Source organism: Sus scrofa, chromosome 6 (assembly GCF_000003025.6).
Source record: "Sus scrofa isolate TJ Tabasco breed Duroc chromosome 6, Sscrofa11.1, whole genome shotgun sequence".
Lineage (NCBI taxonomy): Eukaryota > Metazoa > Chordata > Mammalia > Artiodactyla > Suidae > Sus > Sus scrofa.
In genome coordinates this window covers 92245491-92272046 of record NC_010448.4, presented here as the reverse complement: position 1 = coordinate 92272046, position 26556 = coordinate 92245491, and the positions used below count along the sequence as shown (strand labels likewise).

The 26556-nt window shown below is 57.3% G+C and overlaps 1 protein-coding gene across 1 annotated transcript; it reads left to right on the top strand.

The window, feature by feature from the left end:
• Positions 1-26000, top strand: COL8A2 (collagen type VIII alpha 2 chain). Its single transcript, XM_021095925.1, has 4 exons — positions 1-717; positions 9328-9372; positions 21127-21347; positions 21957-26000. The coding sequence occupies exons 3-4, from the start codon at positions 21143-21145 to the stop codon at positions 23873-23875; spliced, it is 2124 nt and encodes a 707-aa protein (XP_020951584.1). The 5' UTR covers positions 1-717; positions 9328-9372; positions 21127-21142; the 3' UTR covers positions 23876-26000.

The window sequence follows — 26556 nt, the reverse complement described above, 5'->3', positions numbered from 1 at the left end:
AAGTCAGGGGTCTCTTTCTAAGCACAACTCTGAGCATGTCACTGTGCTGCTCTAGAGTCTTCAGTGGCTCCCCATTTCCCTTAAGTGAAGTCTAACCAGCTTCTGCACAGCCTGCAAGATCCCTCTTCCCGCCTAGGCGAGCACACCGGCTCACTTCACTAAACCTACAATGTGTAGGTTCCTCCATCGCGGCGTAGTCACCAGTCAAAGGAGGCCTTCCGCAGATGGCTCATTTATGCGCCACCATCCTTGCGCTGCCACTTCCCCACTCTGAGCACACCCTGTTTTCAGCTGCCTGGTCTGGGGCTGTGTCCTGCTAGACGGGTCGCGCCCGAGGGCAGGGGTGCCAGACGCGGGCACAGAATGCGTGAGCCAGAGTGGGGGCCGAGCTGCCCGGGAGGTGCGTGGGGTGGGGGTCTCCGGGTGGGTCTCGGGAGGGAGGCCGGGCTGGACGCGCGCTCGGGCCGGGGCGGGGCGCGGGCCTTGGCCGTGGCTGTGGAAAGAGAAGGGTGGAGGCCCCGCCCCGCTGCGCCCCTCCCGCCGCCCCCTCCCCCCCAACCAGCGCGCCGTCCGCCCACTCCGGCCGCCGAGAGGGGCGGCAAGCAGAGCAACGGCGATCCCCGCCGGCGCGGACCCGGACGACGCCCCTGCCCGGAGCCCGCGTGCCCCGGGCCGCCCTCGAGGGCTGGGAGCGGCGCCCGGCGGCCGCCGCTGCAGGTAACCAACCGCGGGGAGGCGGGCACGACTGCCGGGCTGGGGGGCTCCGAGGGCAGGACACGGCCTGAGCTTCCTCTAAGACTGTTCGAGACAGCTGGGACAGCTGGGACAGCTGGCCCGGCACCTCGGACTCTGGGGTGGCGATGGGATGGGGGACTCTGGCGGCGGGGAGCGGCCCTGGGATGCAGGAGCCCATCCCGGGTTTCCTGCCGCCTGGGCAAAATCCCGGATAAAGCCCCCTCCTCCCTTCCTTCCCAGGGGCTGGGGCTTCAGCTTCAGACAGACCCCGGGTGGAATCCCTGACGATGTGGCTCGGAGCAGTCCCTTCACCTCCGGGAGTCTCCCTTCCCACCTGTAAGATGGGGCTAACAGAGCTTGCATCGCAGGATAGTGGAGCAGGGAGGAGGGAGCAGGGGCCTCAGAACCCCCTCCACCCCCGCAGCCCGAAGCCTGGGAAGCCCATCCACTCTCCTCTCTTGAGCCATTTCTAGTTTGCTGGCGACCTCCCCGGTTTCTCCTTCTGCCTTTGCCCCCAAGTCCCTCCTAGTCTAGGTGTCCTGGCAGCACTCCCGCCCCCAAACTGGAGACTGAGGTTCTAAGGAATGTCCCTGCCGGAGGCTCAGCGCCTTGCTGCAGCTCAAGCCTGAGATCTGCAGGGCTGAGGGGCCTGTTGCCTGGCCCAGAGGGACTGGGGTCCGAGGGCCCCAGAACACCCTCTCCATGTGTCTGTCCTGGGGCTGGAGGCACAGTGGCCCTTGGAGTCCCCAGGGGCAGAGACACTGTTCAGCCTGAGGAGCCCAGGGGCTGTGAGCTGGGGGAAGGGTGGACTCTCTGAGTTTGCTTGCTGTGCCTATGCGTGTGTGAGCGTGTCAGTGTGTGCATCTGTGGGGTGTGAGAGGGATGGCTGGTGTGTCTTGCTGGTGTGTTATTAATGCGTGTGTCAGTGTGTGCTTGTGTGAGGCCCTCAGGGTATGTGAGAACATGCTAGGCTCCTGACACAGAAATGCCATTGACCTCCCTCTGGGGACCCTGGCAACCCCAAAGTCCTTCTTCCTGTCTGCTTCAGCGTCTCTTGCTAAGGCCTGTGCCCTTGACTGGTGGCGGCGTCCCTCCCCTCCTTGGAGTGCCCTTAGCGAAGGCAACCTCCCGGGGAGCCGCCTTGGGTGTTTGGAAGATCTGGAGGCTGTTGCGCTGGAATGGCTGGAGGGTCAAGCAGTCTGGGGGGTTCCTCTCTGGGGACTGACCCTCATTGCCCTGAGCAGATGGGGGTGGCCCTCGGGGAGCCCATTCTAGAGCCCAGAAGAGGAGGTGTGGGGGCAGCAACCTGGGGAGGAGTTGGTGGTCTCTGTCAGGGTGGAGACGCCCCCACTGGCCTCTCACTGGGCTGCGGAGCACCGACGACCCTAGGACACACAATCACCCACAAACGATAGATACTGAGGACATAGCACAGACATATTCACACCGTCGCACACAGCTGCACAGCTACACTCCCTCCCATTGACACTCACACGCAGTCATGCACCAGAACATGCTCTGCTGAAACACACACCAGCACAGATGGTGAAACGATAGGGCGCGCGTGCGCGCGCGCACATACACACACACACACACACACAATTCCTACAGACGCATGGCAGGCCCTACACGGCCCAGCCAGACATACTCAGACAGGACAACACACACACACACACACACTCGCACTTACCAGGGTCTCTCTCTCTGGTTTCACTCTGTCCACCACAATGAAAGAGTGTTTCCGCTCTTTGGCTAAGAGGAAGGGAAAAGAAAAATGAAGGTGTCAGCCTGAGCACCTCACCGCCTCCCCTGCTCCAAGTGTGAGCCCTGCGGATCCCTCAGCCCACTCCAGACCCCCCAGGGGCAGGCATGGGGGCTCCTCTCCTAGGAAAGTGGGACTCAGATGAGCTGGTCCCATCTGTGGCCCAAGGCACTTACAGAGACGGGGTGGAAGAACCAGAGAGACACAGCAGCCTCTCATATGAGGTGCGGCTGTGTCTCTGGGTGCCCAAGGGGGGGTACCTTGCAAAGCCAAAGTAGGGGGCGGGGAGGGGCCATCAGGGGAGGCAGCAAAGAGGTGACTCTGGCTGGGGTTTTCAGGGAAAGGGGGAACTTTTTCAGGTGCGGGGCAGTACTGTGAAGGTCGGGGTGGGTAAACTGCAGAGGTCTCTCAGGACAGTGAGTACTTGGCTCACGGGGCAAGGGAGCGAGGAGGAGTGACTGACAACTCCTTTGAGGTCAGATTTCCTAGGCCCTTGTAAAGAGAAGGGGTGTGCGGAGTTCCCGTCGTGGCGCAGTGGTTAACGAATCCGACTAGGAACCATGAGGTTGCGGATTCGGTCCCTGCCCTTGCTCAGTGGGTTAACGATCCGGCGTTGTCGTGAGCTGTGGTGTAGGTTGCAGACGCGGCTCGGATCCCGCGTTGCTGTGGCTCTGGTGTAGGCTGGTGGCTACAGCACTGATTCGACCCCTAGCCTGGGAACCTCCATATGCCGAGGGAGCGGCCCAAAGAAATAGCAAAAAGACAAAAAGACAAAAAAAAAAAAAAAAAGAGAGAGAAGGGGTGTGAGCTGCAGAGTGGTGCAAACTGGGGGTCACTGTGGTTGTTCTGAGGGGCAGAAACGAAGGGGAATCTTACAGGCAAGGAGGTCACTGAGGAGGCTGGGCAGAATTTGAGGAGAAAAGTAATGGGGGCTGAGATGGGTGGTTGCCATGGGGATGAGAGGACGGTAAAGATGGAGAGGAGTAAGGGGAGAGACTGGACAGGCTTCAGGGATGCTTGGCTGTGGGGGTGAGGAGAGGGCAGGCCAGGAGCCTTGCACTGGGTGGCTGTGAGCTGAACCCAGAGGAGGCAGATCAAGGGAGATGTGGGTTTGGACACCGAGGTCTGGATGCTTAGGTCCAGGGGCTGAGTGTTGAGTGTTGTGAGTCTGGGGTAGTTCGTGTCTGGGAGGCCTGAGTAGGTGTGATTAGAAGCCCAAGTGGGTGTGTGAGGCCATATGTGTGCACACATGTGTCCAGACATCAGCCAGGGAAGTCGCGGTCCCAGAAAGGGAATTCTAGGCCTGCTCTCTCCTGTGGGCATTTCCAGGGTGGTGGGGTGTGGACATGGGGTCTTCTGTGAAGGCAGCACTTGCAGTGAGGGGAAGAGAGTGACTTTGGGAGTCAGACAGACCTGGGTTACTTTCCATGTGACCCCAGGTGAGGGACTTGACATCTCTGTACCTCAGTTTCCTCATCTATAAAATGGGAATACTGGTCTCCAGGGTCCTTTGGCCTGGAGAAAAATGAGGAGTGGTCCCTCGTCATACACATGATCAGGAAGTAGCACCAAGAATTTTCACCCAGATTTCTGATCAGAGTCTGTGACACCTCTCTGGTTGGAACCTGGGAGGGGACTGGGGGAGGGGGCCTGGCCCTGCTTCCATCCAGATTCTTGGAAAGTTTTTGAGAGATGACTGTCCCTCTGCAGCCTGGACAGGCTGAGATTTCTTGCTCGTGGAGGGCAGAAGAAGGAGGTGGCAGAGGGTTAGTGCCTCACAGAGAGAGCCATGCCAGCATTGCTGGCTCATCTCCTGGATGGGATCATGGAGACTCAGAGACACACTTGCCTCAAGTCACACAGCAGCCAGTGGCAGAATTGAGCCCCTGAGAACAAGACCCTGGCTCAGGCTTCCCTTCCTCCCAGAGGCTGTCCTCCTCAAGCAGGGCCCATCAGGATCCTGAGATGGAGGGAGTCTTGTCATCTGAGGTTCTCTAGCTTTTTTTTTGCTTTTTCCTTTTTTAAGGGCTGTACCCACAGCATACGGAGGTTCCCAGGCTAGGAGTTGAATCAGAGCTGTTGCCGCCGGCCTATGCCACAGCCACAGCAACGTGGGATCCAAGCTGTGTCTGTGACCTACACTACAGCTCACAGCAATGCTGGATCCTTAGCCCACTGAGCGAGGACAGGGATCAAACCTGCAACCTCGTGGTTCCTAGTCATATTTGTTTCCACTGCGCCACAATGGGAACTCCCTAATTTCAATTCTTTCTGTCCCCTTGGGGGAAGGTAACAATAAGAGTTTATTGGGCACCTGCTGTGTCCCAATAATTCCCAGGGCTTGTGTTCCCGTGTCTCATTTAGTCCTTGTGACACTGCTGCAAGGCAAGGGTTGGAAGCCTGTTCAGCAGATGGAGAAGGGGAGGCTCCGAGACCTATAACCTGGCCAAGCACCCCCTTGCTGATTGCCAAGCTGGGATTCACTCCCAGGTCTGTGAGGATGAAAAGTTTATGTTCTTCTCACTGACCCCCATGGGCCACTGCCCTCTCGGGACTTGGTTTGGTGGGGGAAGGAATGGAAACTTAATTGTTGAGCATCTGTACAGTGTGCCAGGCATGTTCATACACAAGGCACCTTTTTGAGGGGCAGGTATCATGGGGAGTAGCAGTCATGGGTAGGTCAGGCCCAGAGAGAGGCAGGAACTGTGAGGCTGGCATGGTGTTTCCTAGTATCTCAGAATGCGCCATGGTCCTGGAATGCAGCCTCTGGGAGGAAGGGGTCTTGGTCTCGGGTCTCAATTCTGCCACCGGCAGGAGTTCCCATCAAGGCTCAGCAGAAACAAATCTGACTCCCATCGTGGGTCAGCAGAAGTGAACCTGACTAGTATCCATGAGGACGCAGGTTCAATCCCTGGCCTCACTCAGTGGGTTAAGGATCTGGCGTTTCGGTGAGCTGTGGTGGATGTTGCAGTTGCGTCTAGGATCCCACGTTGCTGTGGCTGCGGTGTAGGCTGGCAGCTACAGCTCCGATTCGACCCCCAGCCTGGGAGCCTCCATATGCCATGGGTGCAGCCCTAAAAATAAAAAATAAAAAAGTCAATTCTGCCACTGGCAGTGGGTCTCCCCTGGGCCTCCATAACCCCATCCATGACATAGGCCAGTAATGTTTTCCCGGCTCTCCTTGGAGCCTGTGGTGAGGAACAACCTGGACTGTGGTGTGGACAGGTCATTTCTTCTCTCCCGAAAGACCCCAGGAGGCCGGCTCTTTGGTCCCCGGCCCCATTCAGTGTCCACAGCCCTCATTAACCAGAAGCTCTGTCTCCTGTCTAGCCTTCTTCCCTCCCACTGTGGTGGCTGCTGGCCGCCACACAGCTCTGCGTGGGCCCTCCAGGCCACGATCCCTCTGACAGGCGACCACGGCTCAGCTCGTGGCAAACATTCCTTTCATAGTTCCCGGAGCACAGCAAATCCGGCCGCTTAGCCAGGAATGCAGAGCCCCCTCCTGCAGCGGCGGCAGGGGCTTGGGCAGGAGAGCCCCTGGGGGTCAGGCAGGAGGAGGGGCTGAGGGGATGTGGAGGACACCCCCCCCCGAAACACACACACACACACGTGCGCGTGCCCGCTCTGTGCCTTAACTCCTAATCATCTGTGGACTCACTCAGCTTGGGTCCAAACTCTGGGAGCATCACCACCAGCTGGCTGCTGAACCTGGGCAAGGGTCTCCTCTCTGAGTCTCCGCTTCTTCCTCTGTAACCTAGGGGCTTATAATTTAACCTTACAGGGCTCTGGGAAGGCGTCCTGGCGGTGAGGATGATGATAATGATAAAAGCAAACATGCAGTGAATGTTCCTTTACGCCAAGCACTGCTTGAAGTCGGCTGCGTGAAATTAACTCGTTTAATCCTCCCGTGCTCTGCAAAGTTACTGAAGCAGCAGCCGAGGCACAGCCGAGTGAGGTCACTGCGAGTAAGAGGCAGGGCGGGGGGAGGACCACGAGCATCTGGGCTGCAGAGTGGGTCTTAGCCAGCCTCTGAGCCGAGGGCCCGCGCACGGTGGGGGCTCAGAGAATGGAGTCTTCTCCCCAGAGCCTCCCTCTGGGAGGAGCCAACTGTTGGCCCCATGGCCGCCAACATCTCCTTATGGAAAGTTCGGGATGGGAAAGCGGGCCTGGGGCCCTGGCCAGTCTTCTTGGGAGCCTGGGTTCTCAGAGGCTGGTGGGGGGACAGGAGGGTGTAAGACTGTCCCCCCTCCCCACATCTGGCCTGGGATTTAGCCAGGGGCAGGCTCTGTGCAAGCAGGGGATGTCGCCTAGGGAGGGGCTCAGGAGGAGATTAGGGAAGGCGGCTGAGGATGGAGGTTAAGAACAGAGTTCCATTGAAGTCGGCTCGGGCACTGCCCTGGCACACGCGCCCGCCCCGCCTTCCTAATTTTATAGCACCGAGGGAGCCTTGGTCAACTGGAGTGGGCTCCTGAGGCTCCTGATAGGAGCTGCCCATTCTGTTGCCTGCCTTGAGAGTCTCTGTTGCCGTCTGGGTTGAGGCGGCTCAGGTGGGGGTGGAGGAGAAGTAGGGGAAGGACCATCTCCAGGAAGCCCAGAGGTACAGGGCATTGGCCATGTGGGGGCTGGGCAAGCCCCAAGGTTCAGATCCTGGCCACGAGGCTTCCTGCCACCTTGGAGAAGGGGCCTTAGGGCTCCCCCTCAGCAAAACAGGACAGCAATTCCTGCCTTACAGGTTTATGGGAGTGCATGATGCAATAACGCCTGGAGGATGCTGTCTGGTCATAAAATGGACTTGGGATCTTAAGAGACCATTGTTCTGAAGGGCTAACCTGGTGGAGGATGGGGAGCCAGCTTGAAGCTGGTGCTTGGGGTCTTTGATTCATCAGATCATTCAAGGCATCTCTCAAGCTGACCTCAGCCAGCCCTTCTCATCTCAAACCATCTGTGAAACTGAGTGGGTACGAGCCCAAGCTTTGGCGCCAACAGCCTAGGTTTCATTCCTCATGAGCTCGGTGACCTGTGACCCTGGGCCAGTTTGATAACCTCCCTGTCCTTTGGGCTCCTGTAAATGGGGAAGATGAAGGACGTGTTTCACGGGGTTGCTGTGAGGATTAAATGAGACAGTTCATGAGAAGAGCCCAAAATGGTGCCTGGCATGTAGTAGGTGCACAGCAAATGTTGCCTATGACTACTTAGTTCATTTGTTTATTTCTTTTAATTCAAGGCACTCCCACCTCCGTACCCTCACACACGCTCTTCCTTCGGCCTGGGCTGGTCACCTCTCTCCATCACCACCTTGTTAAATCCACATTAATCCTTCAAAGCTCAGATCCAACATAAGTCACTTCCCCTCCCTGAGCCTCATAGTAATGGTGGGGGCTGGGGTCAGAGAAGCTGGGGTCAAGTTGCACAGAGAAGACCTCCCACCCACACTCCATCAGCCAGGCTGGGCCCTCAGAGAGTGTAGCCTCATGATCTGCCTCTGGGTCATAATATTGAGAGTGCTATGGCTGGAGGCAGGGCTCAACTGAGTTGGAGAGAAGGCCTAGGAGCTGCTGGCTTCAGCATCTGGCTGCTTGTGCAGCGAGAGGGCTGAGATGTCAGAGTTTCCATGGGAGCAGGCAGAGACGAGCGAGCAGCTGGGGGAGAAAGTGACGCAGCGGGCAGGCCTCCCTGCCAGGTGGGATGGCTAGGCATCCCCTCTCCATCCACCCAGGATTCATGTCTGGGCCTGGACTACAGCCCCAACTCTGCTATATGACCTCGACTAGGGCTTAAGACAGCCTGGCGTCATAGTTGATTGAGCCAGAAATGGGGACCTGGCCACTGAAGTGACCACATTATCTCCTCCTGCTCAACAACCTTCCATGGCTCCCCATTGCCCTCCAGAGAAATGCAAGCCTAGCATTTAATTCCTAAATTCCTAAAAGCCTAAATTTCCTCATCCTTCTCAGCTCCAGCTTGTCCTCTCAACCCCATGGCGCTTCTGGATCTTCCCTGTATCTGCCTGAAATTCCTTTTCTTTTCTTTTCTCTTCTTTCTTTTTCCTTTCCTTTTTTTTTTTCTTTCTTTCTTTTTTTTTTTTTGCCACGCCATGGCATGAGTAAGTTCTCAGGCCAGGGATTGAACCTGTGCCACAGCAGCAACCTGAGCTGTGGCAGTGACAACGTCAGACCCTTAACCCCCCCGTGCCACCATGGCACTCCCTGAAATTCCTTTTCTTACTTTGTCTACCTTTCAGACTCCTACTCACCCTTCAGGATACAGCCCCAGTGTCCCTTCCTACCTGAAGCCTTCTGAGGAATGCAAGGGAGGGCTGTATTCTCTGCTCTGGACTCTCATGGTCCAGAGACCTCAGTCAGCTGCGCCATGGCTGATTCAGGACAGGGCATGGGGCTGAGCCATTTCTGTGGCCCAAGGCCTAGCCTCAGGATCCCACATCTAGTAGGAGCTTCCCCAGGCAGCCACCCTCGCCTAGAGTAGGGGCCTCCCCAGTCCAGGGCCTGACATGATGGAGGGATATCTCCGGGATGGACCCTGGCACACAGAAGGGGCTTCCTCAGCCTGGGCCCAAGGACCAAAGGAAGTCCATCAACCCAGGGCCAGGTCCCCTGCGGGCATGGCTAAGTGTCCGTGGAATGAACGAAGGGAGTCAGCGAAGGTGGGACACATACCCTGGCTCCCTGGGAAGAGACTGAGCTTTGGCCCAATGTTCCAACAGGGGCTCCTGGGAAAAAGCCCATGGCAGGCGCTGGGGTGGCGGTGAGTGAGGGCAGAGGGCTTCCTCAGCTCCTGGCATCTTCGTCACAGTTTCCGTCTTTCATCCCCAGGCCTTGTCTCTGCTGGGACCTTCCGAGGACCCTCCGACCTGAAAGGTAAGCTAGATTTGGGGGCAGAGCTCTCCTTTCCCCAGCTGGACAACGCCTGTGCTTGCTGCCGGCTACCCTTGCTCCCTCCAGCGGCAGCAGCAGCCCCTCCCAGGCTCAGGGTGTCCTAGCAGGCGGCCCCTCTTGCAGGTGACCTCAGCTTCCTCTGGCCCAACTCGGAAGCAGCCTTTTCTCATTTGTGAACTATTTCGCCCCTGCTCCTTGGCGCGGCCGTGTTTGCTTGGCCTGCCTGGGTGCAGTGGCCTGGCCCTGCTCCCGCCAGGCCTCCTCCCTGCCCAGCCCGGCCCCTCCTGCCGACGCTGGAGCTGCCGCCACTGCGCGGGGAAGCCGCGAAGGCCCAGGAATTTTGGCAGGCACAGGGAGGCAGCGGGCGGCGGGTGGTGCTCCGGAAAAGGCTGCAAATGTGAACCAGAAGGCGGGGGATTGGCGGCCGAGAAGGCCCCGCCTGGGCTGGCCTGGGGCCCCAGGGGTGCCTGGGTCTGGGGGCCCTCCAGGATCCCGTCCCTCTCGGAAGCTCAAGGCCTCTTCTGGGATGGCACCAGTTGAGGCCTGAGCTCTGGGCGGAGAAAGACAGGTCCCCTGGCCACCTGCCTGAGGATACATTGTTGCTTCTGGTCCATCTGCCCAGGCCTGGCTCTTCCAACCTCCCTGGACACTTTGTCGCCTCCCAAGATGCTCCTCCCCAGGGGAATAGTGGGGTGTCTAGCTCAGAGATGGGCAGAGGTTGGGGGTCTGGGCAGTGGACCTAGTCACCTATGGGGAGGGAGCTTCAGCACAAGAACTGAGAAGGCTCTGGAAGGGCCACAGAGAAAAAGGGATGGGATCAGAAGCCATCCTGTAGGCTTGGCAGGAGGTGGTGGGTAGGGTTGTCAGAGGTCAGGAGCTGGAGCACCCAGGCTGCAGCTGGTACAGAGCACCTACTGTGTGCTGAGCCCCAGCCTGGGGTAGGGTGTGGGCGGGGGAAGACCTGCCCTGGGGGTCTGCCTGTTCTGCACTATTCTGCCTGAGGGAGGCAAAGAAGGCTGCCTGGAGAAGGAGGTCTTTTTTTTTTTTTTTTTTTCTTTTGTCCTTTTAAGGCCACACCAGTGGCATATGAAGTTCCCAGGCTAGGGGTCTAATCGGAGCTGTAGCTGCCAGCCTACCCCAGAGCCACAGCAACACCAGATCCGAGCCGCATCTTCGACCTACCACAGCTCACAGCAACGCCAGATCCTTAACCCACTGAGTGAGGCCAGGGATTGAACCCACAACCTCATGGTTCCTAGTGAGATTCGTTTCTGCTGTGCCACAACAGGAACTCCTGAGCTGGGTCTTAAATGAGAAATAACATGCTTGCTTGGAGGAGGGAGGAGGAAGAGAGAAAGGATAATTCAGGCACAGAGGATTGTGCAAGCCAAGGCAGGCAGGTGGGCACAAGGTTTGGAGTGTCTGGAATCAGGATACGGGGGCTCAAGGTGCATGGGCTCCCCTCACCCCCTAAATGTGGGTGATTTCCCTAAGGGTGAGTTCATGGCCCTCATCCAGGCTGCAGCAACCCCACCAATGAACCTCCCCCACCCTTTTTTTTTTGGCTGCTCTGTGGCACATGGCATTCTTGGGCCAGGAATCAGATCTGAGCTGCAGCTGCAACCTATGCCAAGGCTGGGGTGTACCACTGTGCTGGCTGGGGATCGAACCTGTGTCCCAGCACTCCAGAGATGTCTCAGATCCTGTTGCAGCACATCAGGAACTCCACGAAGTCCTATTTTTATCTCCAGCCTCTCTCTCTCTTAAGTTTCAGATCCACAAGTTCTCTGCCTCTTAGATACCACCTACCCCAGAAGCACCCCCCCACCCCCATCTTCCTTGTCCAAATTCTTGCTTTGCTCTCAATTTGGAATCTCCCATCATCACTTGTCCCCACCGGCATGTTGAACTCTGATCTGTCCTTCAAACCTCCTTCCAATGCTGCTTCACACACTGAAGTCCCCTGTGGTCCGGGCACCTCATCTGCAAACCTATGGGATGTTGGGACTCTTGGTGGCACTGAAGCCCCATGGGGCAGACAAGGTGGGCAGAGGGTGGCGCTCCTGTCCTGCCATCAACTTGAATGATGAGGTGTCCCCCAGGCAGCCCTGTTCCAGCCTGGCCACCTCCCTCCACCTCCTAACTCCCAGATTCCAGGCAGTTCTCTGGCTTTGGAGCAGTCCTCTTGCCTGCACATTTAAATTTGAGGAGTGCAGGAGATCCCTTTGTGGCTCGATACTAGCAACAAACTCAAATAGTATCCAAGAGGACACAGGTTCGATCCCTGGCCTCACTCGGTGGGGTTAAGGATCCGGCATTGCCATGAGTTGTGGTGTAGGTCACAGATGTAGCTTGGATCCTGCGTTGCTGTGGCTGTGGCAGAGGCCTGCAGCTGCAGCTCTGGGAACTTCCATATGCCATGGGTGTGGCCCTAAAAAAAGAAAAGACAAAAAAATTTGAGGGGTTCAGAGTCACAGTGATCCTGCAGGACAGTGAGCTCAGCTTGTGGGCAACGGGCCCCACAAGTCTCCACCCCAACTTTGTGGGGCTGCTCAGCAATCGTCCAGGAAGTCAGACCCAGACCTGACGCTAATTAAGGCCATAAGTGCTGGCCTTTCAGAGGATCCCATCAAGTGACCAACGGCTAGAGATTTCAGAGCCTAGAACTCTGATAGGATCTAGGCATAAGGGCTTCAGAGAGGATGGGGAAAGACAAATAGAGTCACAGAAGTGGGTGGGCAAATGGGATAATGACCCAGAGTTAGGAGGAGAGAGACAGACATACCAGGAAATGCCTCAGATGCATGAGCAGGTGAGGCTCTGGATCCAGCCACCGGAGAAAGGAGGAAGGGACATAGGGTGCTGGTCCCCAGCCTCCTCCTGACACACATAAGTTTTAGACCGAGAGTGTCCCCCACAAGGTGTGATCTCAGGGTTTTGCCAGCCTCACCATCAGTCTCTCCATCCTCTTCGGCTTCTCCATCCTAATTGGTCCAAATCCTACTGAGTTCAAAGTACGGCTAGCCCTCTGGCCCTGGGTTCCATGCCTTTGAATTCAACTAACTGTGGATCAAAAATATTTGGAAAAAAAATTCCAGTAAGTTCCTTGTGCCCCAGCAACTATTTATATAGCATTTACATTGTATTAGGTCTTGTAAGTAATCTAGAGATGATTTAAAGTACACACGAGGATGTGTGTAGGTTATATCCTTTTTATAAGGGACTTGAGTGTCCGTGGATTTTGGCATCTGCAGGGACTCCTGGAACCAATCCCCCACAGATACAGAGAGATGACTGAATGCCTTCTCCAGGAAGCCACATGAATTGCAGAATAACATGGAAATTTTTTTTTTTTTTGTAATTTGTAGGGATGTATTCACTTGTATTGAGATTTATTTGTTTGGAGTTCCCATCATGGCTCAGTGGGAACCAATCTAACTAGTATCCATGAAGACTCAGGTTTGATCCCTAGCCTCGATCAGTGGGTTAAGGATCTGGCATTGCCATGAGCTGTGGTGTAGGTTGCAGAAGCCACTTGCTGTGGATGTGGTGTAGGCTGGCGGCTACAGCTCTGATTCGACCCCTAGCCTGGGAACTGCCATAGGTGCAGCCCTAAAAAAAAAAAAAAAAAAAAAAAAAGATTTATTTAATTTTTCTGGCTGCAGTCGTGGCATGCAGAAGTTCCTTGGCCAGGGATCGAACCTGTGCCACGGCAGTGACAATGCTGGATCCTTAACCCACTAAGCCAAAAAGACCAAAAAAAATTGCTAAATCCTCACCTAGATTATCATAATGGCCGCTCTCCCGCTCCGACACCTCAGTTTCTTTGCTTTCTTCATACAACCTATAGATACTCTGACAGTGCTTCTCAAACATCAGATTTTTTTTTTTAATCTTTTTAGAGCCACACCCAAAGCATATGGAGGTTCCCAGGCTAGGGGTCGAATCGGAGCTGTAGCCACTGGCCTACGCCACAGCCACAGCAACGAGGGATCCGAGCCTCGTCTGTGACCTACACCACAGCTCAAGGCAACATCGGATCCTTAACCCACTGAGCGAGGCCAGGGATCGAACCCATGTCCTCACGGATGCTAGCTGGGTTTGTTAACCACTGAGTTACAATGGGAACTCTGGATTTAGCAATTTAACAAACATTTATTGAATGGCTGGAATGCGCCAGGCTCTAGCTGTGTGTTGGGAGAGTGTACAGTCTGTATTAGGGCAGAGAGAATGGGGGAGGGGGAACAGGAACAAAAGTGAGAGAAGTGGAGGAGACAGAATCCACGAGATTGGATTGGGGGTAAGGGAACAGGGCTGTCATGTACGGTTGGGCAGGCTGGTTACCATCCTGGGGCACCCAGGAAAAGCAGTGAGTAAGGCCCGAGTTGGCTGGAGGGGCAGCCTTTTCTGATTGTGCTAAGGCATTGTGTAGGCTCGAGAGACTCCTCACTGTCATGGAAGGAAGGAAGCATCAGAAATGACGTCCAGATTTCTGGCCTGGGCAGCAGGGAGTCAGGGAGAAGCCAGCAATCAGGGAGAAGGTGATGACAGCAGTTCGGGTGGAGGTCTCTGAGGGACCGCCAGGTGAAAATGCTCCGTTCGTCGTTGAACACAAGAGTCTGGGGCTCAGGGGAGAGGTAGCTGGAAACAGATGTGAGAGTCCTTGGTAATGGGATTGGAACTGTGGGAGCTGAGGAGAGCTGGAAACTGTAGGAGAAACATCCAGAGAGAAGCAGAGGCCTGAGCCAGCTCCCTGGGGCAAGCCTGGGTCTGCAGAGTGGGGCAGAGAGAAGGAGCAGAGAAGAATCTGCGGAGGAGCCTTTCCAGGGAGGAGGAAAGCCAAGTTGCCGGCGGGAGTCAGTGCTGGCCAGGAGGAAGCACGAGGTGAGAGGGTGGGGGAGAGGCAGTTCTTTCAAGAAGCTTGGCGGAGGAGGGCTCCAGAGAGATGGCAGTGGTGGGGCGGGGTTAGGCCGGTGTGGACACAGGACGGAGAGGCTGCAGACTGGAGGGAGGCATCCACGGATGAGAGGCCCCCAAGGCAGAGGAAGAGGTGTGGAGGGGCCAGGCCTTGACTGGGAGATAGGATCCCCCTCATCTGAGACTCAGGAAGTGGGGATGGGAGAGGGTTCTCTGATTTCCAAAAGCTGGGGAGGGGGTGGGGGAGAGGGGGCTTGGAACTCTGGGCAAGTCTGGAGCCACCTGCCTGGGCCGTGGGGCTGGGCATCAGGTCCAGGGGTAGGGAGGGCAGTTCCTCTCTCCCCTCCATCCTCGTCCTGAGCAGGCTGTGTGACTCCTGGTTGGTGTCCTCTCAGGAGCAGTCAGGGAAAAGGCCTAAAGCCCAGAGAATTGATTTTAGGCAACTTCATAAGGTCCTGGTCATTGGCAGCAAGTCACCTGCGGTTTTAAGGGTGGGAGGAGATGTTGCTTTACAGCAGGAGGAACTGAGGTTAGACTGGAGGGAGGACTTTCTGGCTATCAGGGTAGCAGAACAGGGCAGCATGGAGGGGCTGATGGCTCACACCATCTCAGGTAACCCTTTCACAAATGAGGACACTGAGGGTCAGAGGGGTTAAGTCACTCGCCCAAGATCACCAGTAGCTGTGCTGGAATGTGAGTTCAGGGGCTTCCGGGACCAGGGGGCCGTAGGGCCCCCCAGGGCTGGACCCCCGATAGAGCCTGAGCAAGAAGTGCTGCTCACCTGATGAAGTGGCAGAGACCCAGACTGGAGAGGGAAAGAGACAGAAATGAGTCAGGGCCAGAAACCCAAGGAGGGCACAGAGAGAGGCCGCGAGGGAGGAGACAGGAGACACGGGGGAGCGAGGGGGGCAGCCGGAGCGAGGGGGGCAGCCGATCCCGCAGAAATGTCTCCACAACAGGAAGCGTCTCATAACATACCTGTGGTTTGGCCAGGCCCCGGGGCTGCCTGAACTCCCCACGGCTCCCTCAGCTGCAGCCGTCTTACTGGGGTGGGGGGCTTGGGGCAGCAGGAGCCTGCGCAGAGCTGAGTTCCATCCACCCACCCCGGAGGGGGAGGGGGCTGCCAGGGCCACGCTAGCCACACCCCTGCAAGGTCCACTCCGAGTGCCCTGCCCTCAGGCTCCCCTTTTGAAGCGGACCTCTGATAGCTCACGTGAGAAGTGGGGCGTGGGCAGGCCCTTAAATTCCATAAGATCACCTGGGCCCCCTCTGCAGATTGGCCCTGGGACTCAGGGGCGGGGGGCGGGGGGGGGGGGGGCTTTGGGAAGGGACGCGGGGGGGGGGCCTTTGGGAAGGGACGGGGGCGGGGGGAGCTTTGGGAAGGGATGGGTGGGGAGGGGTCTCTGTTGCTGATGCCCCTTTCCCTCCCGAAGCCCTGTCCAGGGGGAAAGGGGTCTGCCTTCAGGCCACTTCTTCCTGCTGGAGTCCAGTCCCCTCCCACCCCCACCCCCGCCCCCGCCACCCCCTCATTGGTCTGAAAGACCCTGGAGCACTACCCGCTCCCAGCCAGCCTCCTCGGCCGCCCTGGGAGGAGGCCCAGGCTGCCACAAAGCGCTGACTTGGACAAAATACTGTTTTACGGGGATTTGTTGAAAAGGGGGGAAATCCCCTTTAAGGGCTTGCAGCTGTCCAAACACCGCGTCCACCCTGCTGCCGCCACCACTCCATCCCCTGAATCAGCGTCTCCTCATGATCCCACCCCACGCCTCTGCCATCCCAGCCCCTTCCCAGCTGCCGAGGCTCCTGCCTTCCTTCCTAAGAGGTCACCAGAGAGGGTGATGACCTGCCCAGGATCACACAGCAGAGCCGGGCTTGAGCCTTGGGGCCCTCCCCCACCTATGGAGCGGCCAAGAGCAAGTGAAGGGATGGGCTGTGAGAGTCTCTCCCCTGTGCCTTTATTCCCGGTGCAGGCTGTTCTTAGCTGAAGTTCCTTGATGTAGGCCACGCGAATGTCCCACCTCTTCCCATTCCCAGGAGGGGAGGGGGCTCCTAGGGCCGTGTGACATATCTGGGCAAAATCTGAGAGACTATTGGGGTGATCTTTAAATCTGACAGCAAATTTGAGTTCAACAAACATTTATGGGGCATCGCTGTGTGCCAGCCAAGTCCTGCGCTGTGCACGGAGTGAGGGTTAGCGTGGGGGGCCAAAGAGGGGAACTGAGAGCTGTGAGGGGGACCTGCAGGCACTGGGGGAGCCCTGGGGAGGCAGCCAATAGGCCTTCCGGATGTCCAATGAGTAAGAGTTAGGAGATGGAGAAGCAGAAGGGGGAGAGCGGGGAGCTCCCAGGTGTCGGGACACCCTCGGCTCTGACAGTGGCTGGAGTTGGGGGGCTGTCCCTCCCACCTGGGCTGCCACGTTGCACCATTCAGGGCCGCCAGTTCTCTGCAGCCCCTGCAACAGGCTCAGCACACCCCCTCTCTGGCCGTGGGCGGGCTTCAGTCCCCAGTACGCCGCCCCCGCCCCCGGACTGGCACAGCTGCCTCCCCTCTATGAGCTGGAGTAATTTTTCCCTCCTCAAACCCACAGGCAGCTTGGAGCTGGAAGCGACGCTCTCGCTTTGCTCCTCTGTCTGTCTAGCTCGGGCTCTGGCAGGCTCCCCCAGCCTCCCTCCCCCACGGCAGGCAGTGCCTGCCCGTTAAGAGCTCAGGTTCTTCACAGACCGCCGCTCAGATCCTGGCTGCCGCCTCTGGCCACTCCCCTGGGGACCTTGCGGGAATGACATCACACGTGGAATGGGCCCCACTTAGGCGGTGGTGTGAGCTGTCCTCACTCCGACACTCCTCCCTCTAGAGGAAACACCTGCTCTGGGGTCCTGCGGGGACCTGCCCCACGTCCACGGTGCAGGGGGTGCGGGGAGGGGGCAAACTCAGGGATGCTTCCTGAAGACCCACCTTGCTAAGGAGGAAGGAAAGGCGGGGAGCTGGCAGGGGGCTTTGCCTGGGCTCCTGACTGGGCCCGGGGCTCTTCCTCTGGCGCCCCCTGCCTGTGCTCCTGCACAGTCGTGTTCCCCCGCCCCACTGCCCTGCGCCCCTACCCTCCCTGCTGAACCTGGGGCGGCCTGCACCCTCCATCACTCCCACACCCAGTAAAGCCTCAGCTCAGCATGGGAAGGGGACCAGCGCTCCCCAGAGTCAGGGCTGCCTTGAATCCTCCTGTGGTGGTGCCATGATCTTGGCCTCTGGCCCACCCGGGCCAGAACTGCTCACTCTCCTCTCCCTGCTTCCTGCTCCTCTCAGCCCCTGCCCACCCACCAGGCAGAACCTTCTAGCTCTGTGCATGTGTGAGCACCACCCTCCACTCCAGTAGCCCCCGGCTCAGGGGGCCAGTGTAGGAGGGCCCTTATCCAGCTCCAGAGAGGCTGCATGGTGTGGTGGTTAGGGGCTGGGTCTCAAGAGTCAGAGTGCCTGAGTTTAGGCCCTGACTGCACCCTGGTTTCCTCGTCTGTAAAAGAGGGCTGAATGTGGAGGGGATCTCGAACATTAGAACAGGGCCTGGCCAGAATTTCCATCAGCAGTAGCTGAGGGCCAGGCCTATATGGTGCAGCCTTAATCCTGGTACAGATAGAACAGGGGGCCTGTGTCGAGGGCAAGTGGTGGTCTGGGCAAGATCCTTAGTCTAAGCTTCTGTTGCTTCACCTATAAAATAGGGGATGATAATTGTATGAGCCGATGGGGGGGGGGTCACTGAGAAGATTAGTGAGGCGAAGCTGGTGAAGCCTCGCCTGGTGACTGGGGAGCCCGTAGGTGGCAGGTGTTACTATTACCCTGGGGCTCAGGGAGGTTGAGCCGCCTGCCTAAGGTTACAGATGGGCTGATGGCAGAGCTGGGTTGGCAGCATCACCCACATTCTTGGGAGCCCTGTGTTCATTCCAGCAAAGCCCTGTGTGATACTGAGTTTGCAGGAACACTGCCCTGCAGCTCCACACTCAGCCCCACGTGCATCCCTGGATGTGCTCACCCCATCCTGCCCCCTCTTGTGGCCAGACGTGGAGAGGCCCTGGGCGGGATGAGGGGAGCCCAGGGCAGGGATGCAGGGGAAGTGGGACTTCCCTGGGCTGTGCAAAAGGCCAGCTTAGTCCCCTCTTCAGATATTGATGGGTGTCCCCCCTGAGGCAGACATGATCTCTCTAATCATCACAGCAGCCCTGAGAAGCAGATTGTTAGCCTGGCATTAAAAAAACAAAACAAACAAAAAAACCCACAAAACTTTATTGAGGAGTTCCCATCGTGGCCAGAGGGTTAAGAACCCAACTAGTATCCATGAGGATGTGGGCTCCATCCCTGGCCTCCATCAGTGGGTTAAGGATCTGGCATTGCTGCAAGCTGTGATGCCGGTGGCAGATATGGCTCGGATCCAGTGTTGTGGTGGCTGTGGCACAGGCAGGCAACTTCACCTTCCATTTGACCCCTAGCCTGGGAATGTCACATGCTGCAGGTGAGGCCCTAAAAAGAAAAAAACCAAAACTTTATTGAGACACAATTCACATAGCATACAGTTGGCTCATTTAAAATGTACTTTTTTTTTTTTTTGTCTTTTTAGGGCTGCACCTGCGGCATATGGAGGTTCCCAGGCTGGGAGTTGAATGGGAGCTGTAGCCGCTAGCCTACACCACAGCCACAGCAACACCAAATTGGAGCCACATCTTCGACCTACACCACAGCTCACAGCAATGCTGAATCCCTAACTCACTGAGCAAGGCCAGGGATCAAACCTGAATCCTAATGGATGCTAGTCAGGTTTGTTTCCGCTGAGCCACCATGGGAACTCCAAAACAAATGTTTTTTAAAGGTATTCACAGAATTGTGCAACTATCACCACAATCAATTTAGAACATTTTGACCACCTCTAATAGGAACACTGAACCCATTAGCAGTCATCCCTGTTTTCACCACCACCTGCAGCCTTTGGCACTCAATAATCTTTTTTCTATCTCTATAGATTTACCTATTCTGAACATTTCATACAAATAGAATTATATAATATGATTTTGTGACTGGCTTCTTCACTTACTATGCTTTTAAGATGCATCTGTACTGTGGCATTTATCAATACTTCACTTTTTTTTTAAATTTTTTTGGTCTTTTTAGAGCCACACCCACGGCATATGGAAGTTCCCTGGCTAGGGATCCAGTTGGAGCTGTAGCTGCTGGCCTATGCTTCAACCACAGCCACAGCAATGCGGGATCCAAGCCTCGTCTGCGACCTACACCACAGGTCACAGCAATGCTGGATCCTTAACCCACTGAGCGAGGTCAGGGATCAAACCCGTGTCTTCCTGGATACTAGTCAGATTCATTACCACTGAGCCACATGGCAACTCCAGTACTTCACTTTTGTAATTGTTGAATAATATTCCATAATAGGGATATACCACCCTCTTCATTCATCAGTTAATGCACATCTGTGTTTCTGTTTTGTGGCTGTTATGAATAATGTCACTATCAACATTCATGTACATGTTTTTGTGTGGACATATGATTTCCATTTTACAGATGAGGAAACTGAGGTTCAAGAATGGAAACCTCTTGCCCAGGCTCTCCCAGCTGTGAGTGGAGGACTTAGGCTGGTGATAGGGTTGAAGACACAGGCACTCATTAGAGGCTTAGATTTTAAAGGCCTTTAATGCCACATTGGGCACCAAGGACTTGATCCTGAAGGCAACTGGGAGCCCCAGAAGGGCAGTGTGAGGTCAGATAGACATTAGTTAAATCCCAGTTCTGATTCCTAGAGACCTTTGCTTTAGTTTCGTCATCTGGAAAATGGAATTGACATTAATAATACCTTGTGGGTTTTTTTGTCTTTATTATTTTTTTAAATCTTTTCTAGGGCTGCCCTGGTGGCATATGGAGGTTCCCAGGCTAGGGGTCTAATCAGAGCTGTAGCTGCCAGCCTACACCAGAGCCACAGCAACACCAGATCTGAGACGTGTCTGCGACCTACACTACAGCTCATGGCAACACCGGATCCTTAACCCACTGAGCGAGACCAGGGATCGAACCTGCAACCTTGTGGGTCCTAGTCGGATTTGTTAACTGCTGAGCCGCAACAGGAACTCCAATAATAATACCTTGTTAAAGTGTTGGGAGGATTAAGTGAGCTCCCATCTCTAGAGAATTTAGCTGGGTTGCTGGCAGAGAGCCAGCCCAGCACATGTTAGTGGGTATAATCATCAAAGGTTTCTGGCAGAGCTATGCCAAGGTTGGAGGCGCTTTGGAAGGGCGTTTGGCTGTCAAGTGAGTGGTTCGGGGGAGACTGTTGTGGGGGGCGGGTGGGGAGGCCCGGTAGACTTGGATGGTGACCATGGAGAGCAATGGGCAGGGTTAGGAGAGGTTTACTAACTTCTGCAGACTCTGAGACTTTGAGAATTGCTTGTGAATAATACCTAAATGCTCGCCCGTGGTGGCTCAGTGGTTAATGAATCTGACTAGCCTCCATGAGGACGCAAGTTGGATCCCTGGCCTCCATCAGTGAGTTAAGGATCTGGCGTTACTGTGAGCTGTGGTGTAGGTCCGAGGTGTGGCTTGGATCCCTCCTTGCTGTGGCTGTGGTGTAGGCTGGCAGCTACAGCTCTGATTCGACCCCTAGCCTGGGAACCAACATATGCTGCCGGTGCAGCTGTAAGAAGCAAATAAAATAAAATATTTAAATATATGTTTAAAAAACTAATATCTAAATGCTGATCCTTTTGTGAGTCCCTGGGCCTGGTGCCAAACCACCCATGGGCTGGCTTGATGGCCCCTCTCTGTTCCTCCCTGCAGCACGCCCGTGGACGCCATGCGGGGGGCTCTGACGCCCCTGCCTTCACTCTCGCTACCTCTGCTGCTGCTGCTGCTGCTGCTGCTGCTGGGGTGCTGGCCGAGGGCGGCCGCCGGTGGTGGGGCCGCCGGGGCAGCGGGCTACGCGCCGGTGCAGTACGTGCAGCCCATGCACAAAGGACCGGTGGGGCCGCCCTTCCGCGAGGGCAAGGGCCAGTACCTGGGTGAGCGCCACCCTCCCGCCCCGCACAGTCCAGATCCCCAGCTCTGCCCAGCAGGGACTAAAGCGGAGCCTTGGGCGCGGGGTGGGTGGGGGGGACCCTGGCCTGTGGTGCCCATCGGCCACAGCCCCTCAATTTTCACCAGACTTTCCCGTCTCCACTGCCTTCCTCCCGCTGACCCAGCGCCTCCCACCCGAGACGGCTCGGAAGCGGGTGCAGTGGCTGGTGGAGGTGGGCTTTCGGTGGGGTGGGAGAGGGACGGGGAGGAACGCGGGGAAATGCGGGAAGGTCGGCTCCGATCGGCTCTAAGGAGGGCTGCTGGTGCCCCCTGGTGGCCATTCCACCTCAGTCACGCAGGGATGAGAAGGCCTGGGGAGGTTGGGCGCTGGGGTAGGAGTCCTGGGTGTGGATACTCTGCAGCGCCCCAGATGGCCACTGGACCACCCCTGAATTCATCTTCCAGGAGAACAGGGAGGAGAAAACCGGGAGGAGTCTTCCAGAGTAGACAAAACCTTGTCTTCTCAAGCTGTGTCCCATGCTGGTGTGAAGTGGGAAGGGAGGCCCCTGTCCCCATTGTCAGGCTCCTGACTGCACCTTTTCTTTCTCTCTCAGAAATGCCTCTGCCGCTGCTGCCGATGGACCTGAAGGGGGAGCCTGGCCCCCCTGGGAAGCCCGGACCTCGGGGTCCCCCTGGCCCTCCTGGCTTCCCAGGAAAACCAGGCACCGGAAAACCAGGGCTACATGGGCAGCCTGGCCCTGCTGGCCCACCTGGCTTCTCCCGGATGGGCAAGGCTGGTCCCCCAGGGCTCCCAGGCAAGGTTGGACCCCCAGGGCAGCCAGGGCTTCGGGGGGAGCCAGGGATACGAGGGGACCAGGGCCTCCGGGGGCCCCCAGGACCTCCTGGCCTACCTGGGCCCTCAGGCATTGCTGTCCCTGGAAAACCAGGCCCCCAGGGGGTGCCAGGACCCCCAGGATTTGGGGGGGAGCCAGGGCCTCAGGGAGAGCCTGGGCCTCCGGGTGATCGAGGCCTCAAGGGGGAAAATGGAGTGGGTCAGCCAGGGCTACCTGGAGCCCCAGGGCAGGGGGGTGCCCCTGGGCCCCCTGGCCTCCCTGGTCCAGCTGGTTTAGGCAAACCAGGTTTGGATGGGCTTCCTGGGGCCCCTGGAGATAAGGGTGAGTCAGGTCCTCCTGGGGTGCCTGGACCCAGGGGGGAGCCAGGGGCTTTGGGCCCCAAGGGGCCCCCTGGGGTGGATGGTGTGGGGGTACCAGGGTCAGCAGGGGTGCCAGGGCCACAGGGCCCAGCAGGGGCTAAAGGGGAGCCAGGGACCCGGGGCCCCCCTGGCCTGATAGGCCCCACTGGCTATGGCATGCCAGGGCTGCCAGGTCCCAAGGGGGACAGGGGCCCAGCTGGGGTCCCGGGGCTCTTGGGGGACAGGGGTGAGCCAGGTGAGGATGGGGAGCCAGGGGAGCAGGGCCCACAGGGACTTGGGGGGCCGCCTGGACTTCCAGGGGCTGCAGGGCTCCCTGGCAGACGTGGGCCCCCTGGGCCTAAGGGGGAGGCAGGGCCTGGAGGACCCCCAGGAGTGCCTGGCATTCGGGGTGACCAGGGACCTAGTGGCCTGGCTGGGAAACCTGGGCTCCCGGGAGAGAGGGGGCTTCCAGGGGCCCATGGACCCCCTGGACCAACTGGGCCCAAAGGTGAGCCAGGTTTCACAGGCCGCCCTGGAGGACCAGGGGTGGCAGGAGCCCTGGGGCAGAAGGGTGACTTGGGGCTCCCTGGGCAGCCTGGCCTGAGAGGCCCTTCAGGAATCCCAGGACTCCAGGGCCCAGCTGGCCCTATCGGGCCTCAGGGTCTGCCAGGCCTGAAGGGTGAACCAGGCCTGCCAGGGCCCCCTGGGGAGGGGAAGGTCGGGGAACCTGGCATGGCTGGGCCCACAGGGCCCCCCGGGGTCCCTGGTTCTCCAGGACTCACGGGCCCTCCTGGGCCTCCCGGGCCTCCTGGCCCCCCTGGTGCCCCTGGGGCCTTTGATGAGACGGGCATCGCCGGCTTGCACCTGCCCAACGGTGGCGTGGAGGGAGCTGTGCTGGGCAAGGGGGTCAAGCCACAGTTTGGGCTGGGGGAGCTGTCGGCCCATACCACGCCCGCCTTCACCGCTGTGCTCACGTCGCCCTTCCCCGCCTCGGGCATGCCCGTTAAGTTTGACCGGACTCTCTACAACGGGCACAGTGGCTACAACCCAGCCACGGGCATCTTCACCTGCCCTGTGGGCGGGGTCTACTACTTTGCTTACCACGTACACGTCAAGGGCACCAACGTGTGGGTGGCCCTGTACAAGAACAACGTGCCTGCCACCTACACCTATGACGAGTACAAGAAGGGCTACCTGGACCAGGCGTCCGGCGGGGCTGTGCTGCAGCTGCGGCCCAATGACCAGGTCTGGGTGCAGATGCCCTCGGACCAGGCCAACGGCCTCTACTCCACCGAGTACATCCACTCCTCCTTTTCAGGATTCTTGCTGTGCCCCACATAACCCGTGGGGACCCTGCTGCCCTGGCCTCCTCCTCTTTAGTGGTAGAGAGACCTTCTCACTTACAGAGCACCTCCATTTAAAGAAAAAACCAAAGGCTCCACAGAGGTGGGAACAGAGGCGGCCTGGGCCCGAGGAGACTGACTGGGCTTCTCCCTCCACGCCGGCTGAGGTGGTTTCTGAAAGAAGCTGTCCTGAGTTCCTCTCCCCTAAGCGGCCGTGTGGTGTCGGGGGTGCACCCCCATTCCTGCCTTCCTTGGCCTGCAGGCTGGGCCCCAGGACACTTGGCCCAGCTGTCAGAGACCCCTGCCCCCTTGTGAGTCCCGGGCTCTGCTGGGCGGGGAAGGATGCTGCTTTTCTGTGGGTCAGAGCTGAGAGGGGACTGAGATGCCTGACACGTTCCCAGGTCTGACGCGTTCCCAAGCCCCGCTCTTCCTGCTGGCCCCAGATGGCACCTGCTCAAAGAATGGGGCGTGGCCTCCCTCATTTCTTGCTGGGGCCCTTCTAGCTGCCCTGCCATCTCTAGCATAAGATGGTGGGTCCCCTGAAGAGTTTTTGTTTCTCTCTGGGGGTAAAGGAGAGGAGGGGACCATTCAGGTGGCCAGCTGGGACACCCCGTCAGGACGGCAACCCTAACTGGTGCTGTGGCATCAGGCCTGTCCCTGGCGGGTACAGGTGCGTGGCGCCCCCTGCAGGCTCTTGGGCATTGCCACTCCCTTTCACTGCTCGGGAGTGTCTCCAGGACGCCCCCACCGGCTCCGGCTCTGTTTAGTATGACGGCAGCCACCTAGGCCCCTGGGAAGCGCCACCAGCGGGCATGGCGATCAGCAAACATGAATACTCCTTCCTTTCCTTCCACCTGCTGGGGGATGGCTGAGTTTCTTAGACAAAATTGTAAGGGATCCTTGCCGCCCCCACCCCCAGCATCCTCAAGGCAGAGAGCTTCTTGTTTGCCCTCAGAACAAGGTGCACACAAGCTTGGGGATACAGGCAAGCGCCTGCTTTTCCTTAATAAGAACCATATGGTGGGTGTGTGTCGCCTAGAGGGGTTAATCTTTGGGGGCTCCCTCTCCTCCACCCTCTGGTTCCCATTTCCTGTCCTAAGCAGGATGAGGGCCCAGGAGGCTGAGGCCCTGAGAAAAAGGGTGCCAGCGGGCTCCAGTGGAAGGAGTTGGCCTAGGATGTTTCTGCCATTTTCCCCAATCAGAGCTCCCTCCCACCCCTCCGCAGGAAACCGGCAAAACTCCCTCCCGTGCCCCTCAGCCCCTAGTTCAAGCTGAGCGGATACAGCTGGGATGAGGGCCAGGCATGGACCTGGGTCAGCCAATGGCACCTGCTCCAGTTCTGACCATGCCAGCCTGCCCACGGGGAGGCTGGAGGCTGACCACTGACTTCTGACTTGTTACACTGTGGCTCCCTCAGGCCGTTTGACTGCTCCCTTTAACTTTCGAAAGAAGAAATGAAAACCCACATCTGCCCAAGTGGCACTTTTGAACAGGTTTGGGCTGGGGTTCCTGGTGGATTTCTTATTCACCAGCACCCACGAAAACTAAGTTGCAAACCATACCTCGTGGGACCATCTGCTCAGCCTCCTTCTTGGGTCAAAGCTACCGCCACCCGACCTGTCGGGGAGGGTTCCGATGGACCAAAGTCCATCAGCTCCCAGTGGAAGCCCAGGGCCCTGAGGAGGGTTTGGGGAGCCAAAAAAAAAAAAAAGGACTGTTCCATAGAACTGAGCTTCTGCTAAAAGTCTTTTCTGAAGCCTTCGGGGAGAGGTGGGTGGTGTTTCTGAAATACTTATGGGATTTTGGTTCCAGGTATCCCCTTAACTGACTAGCTTTGATAAATGATGTTGAGTTTTCACAATGAAAACCACATACCTTGTGCATTTTTATATTCTGATTCCTCAATTTTTGAAAAATGATTAAGGTTTAAATGTTTTCCACTAGTGACTTCATTTTTAACTTGGCATAGGAAGCGTAGTCCTCTAATACCTATTATGTGCCCTGTGTCGCAGAAGATTCAGGAAAAATGCACTTGGGAGTCAAAGAAAATGGGACTTCTTGAAAAGAAAAACAACAGAATTGACTGTATTGACACACTCTCAATAAAACCTGTTGTATAAACAGCTCTGTGCTGAAACTGGCTTTGAAGTAGAGGTGTCTCAAGCCTCTGGATTTCATAAAGTATCCAGGGAGCTCTCTGGGGCTCTTGCCCTGCGCCCTCTCTCAAGAAGCGTGCATTCCCCAGCTAGGGGTTCTGTCACCACCTCATCAGAAATGCTCGATTCTCCGAAGCTGCCAAGGCTCTGGACCAAGTAAATGCCAAGAGGCATTTAAAGAAACTAAAGTAAGGCAGTGGCTGGAGCTGGGGGAGATGGATCAAGCTTCCCTGGAACATTCCTGCGAGCTCTCAGGGGTAGTGGAGCATGACAGCCGGCTCAGGATCCCACGGGCCAAGTTTCAACATCTGATACAAATTATGAATGAACTCAGGCATCTCTGCTCCTGTGGGCGGGGCTAGTGCCAGGCCCAACACTGAAGGCGGGGCTGGGGAGCTGACCTGGGAGAAGGCACCTGCCCCACAGCTTGCTGCCCTCAGCGAGGGAGCTGTCCCCGGCTCAGGGGAGCAGGGCAGCAGACCTGAAAAGTTCTGTGTTGCCCCAGCCTGGAAGAATCCCACCT

Coding starts and splice junctions, on each gene's coding strand:
- COL8A2 (XM_021095925.1), top strand. CDS start 21,143: ATGCGGGGGGCTCTGACGCCCCTGCCTTCACTCTCGCTACCTCTGCTG. Junction 21,348..21,956: donor GGGCAAGGGCCAGTACCTGG/GTGAGCGCCACC, acceptor TTTCTCTCTCAG/AAATGCCTCTGCCGCTGCTG.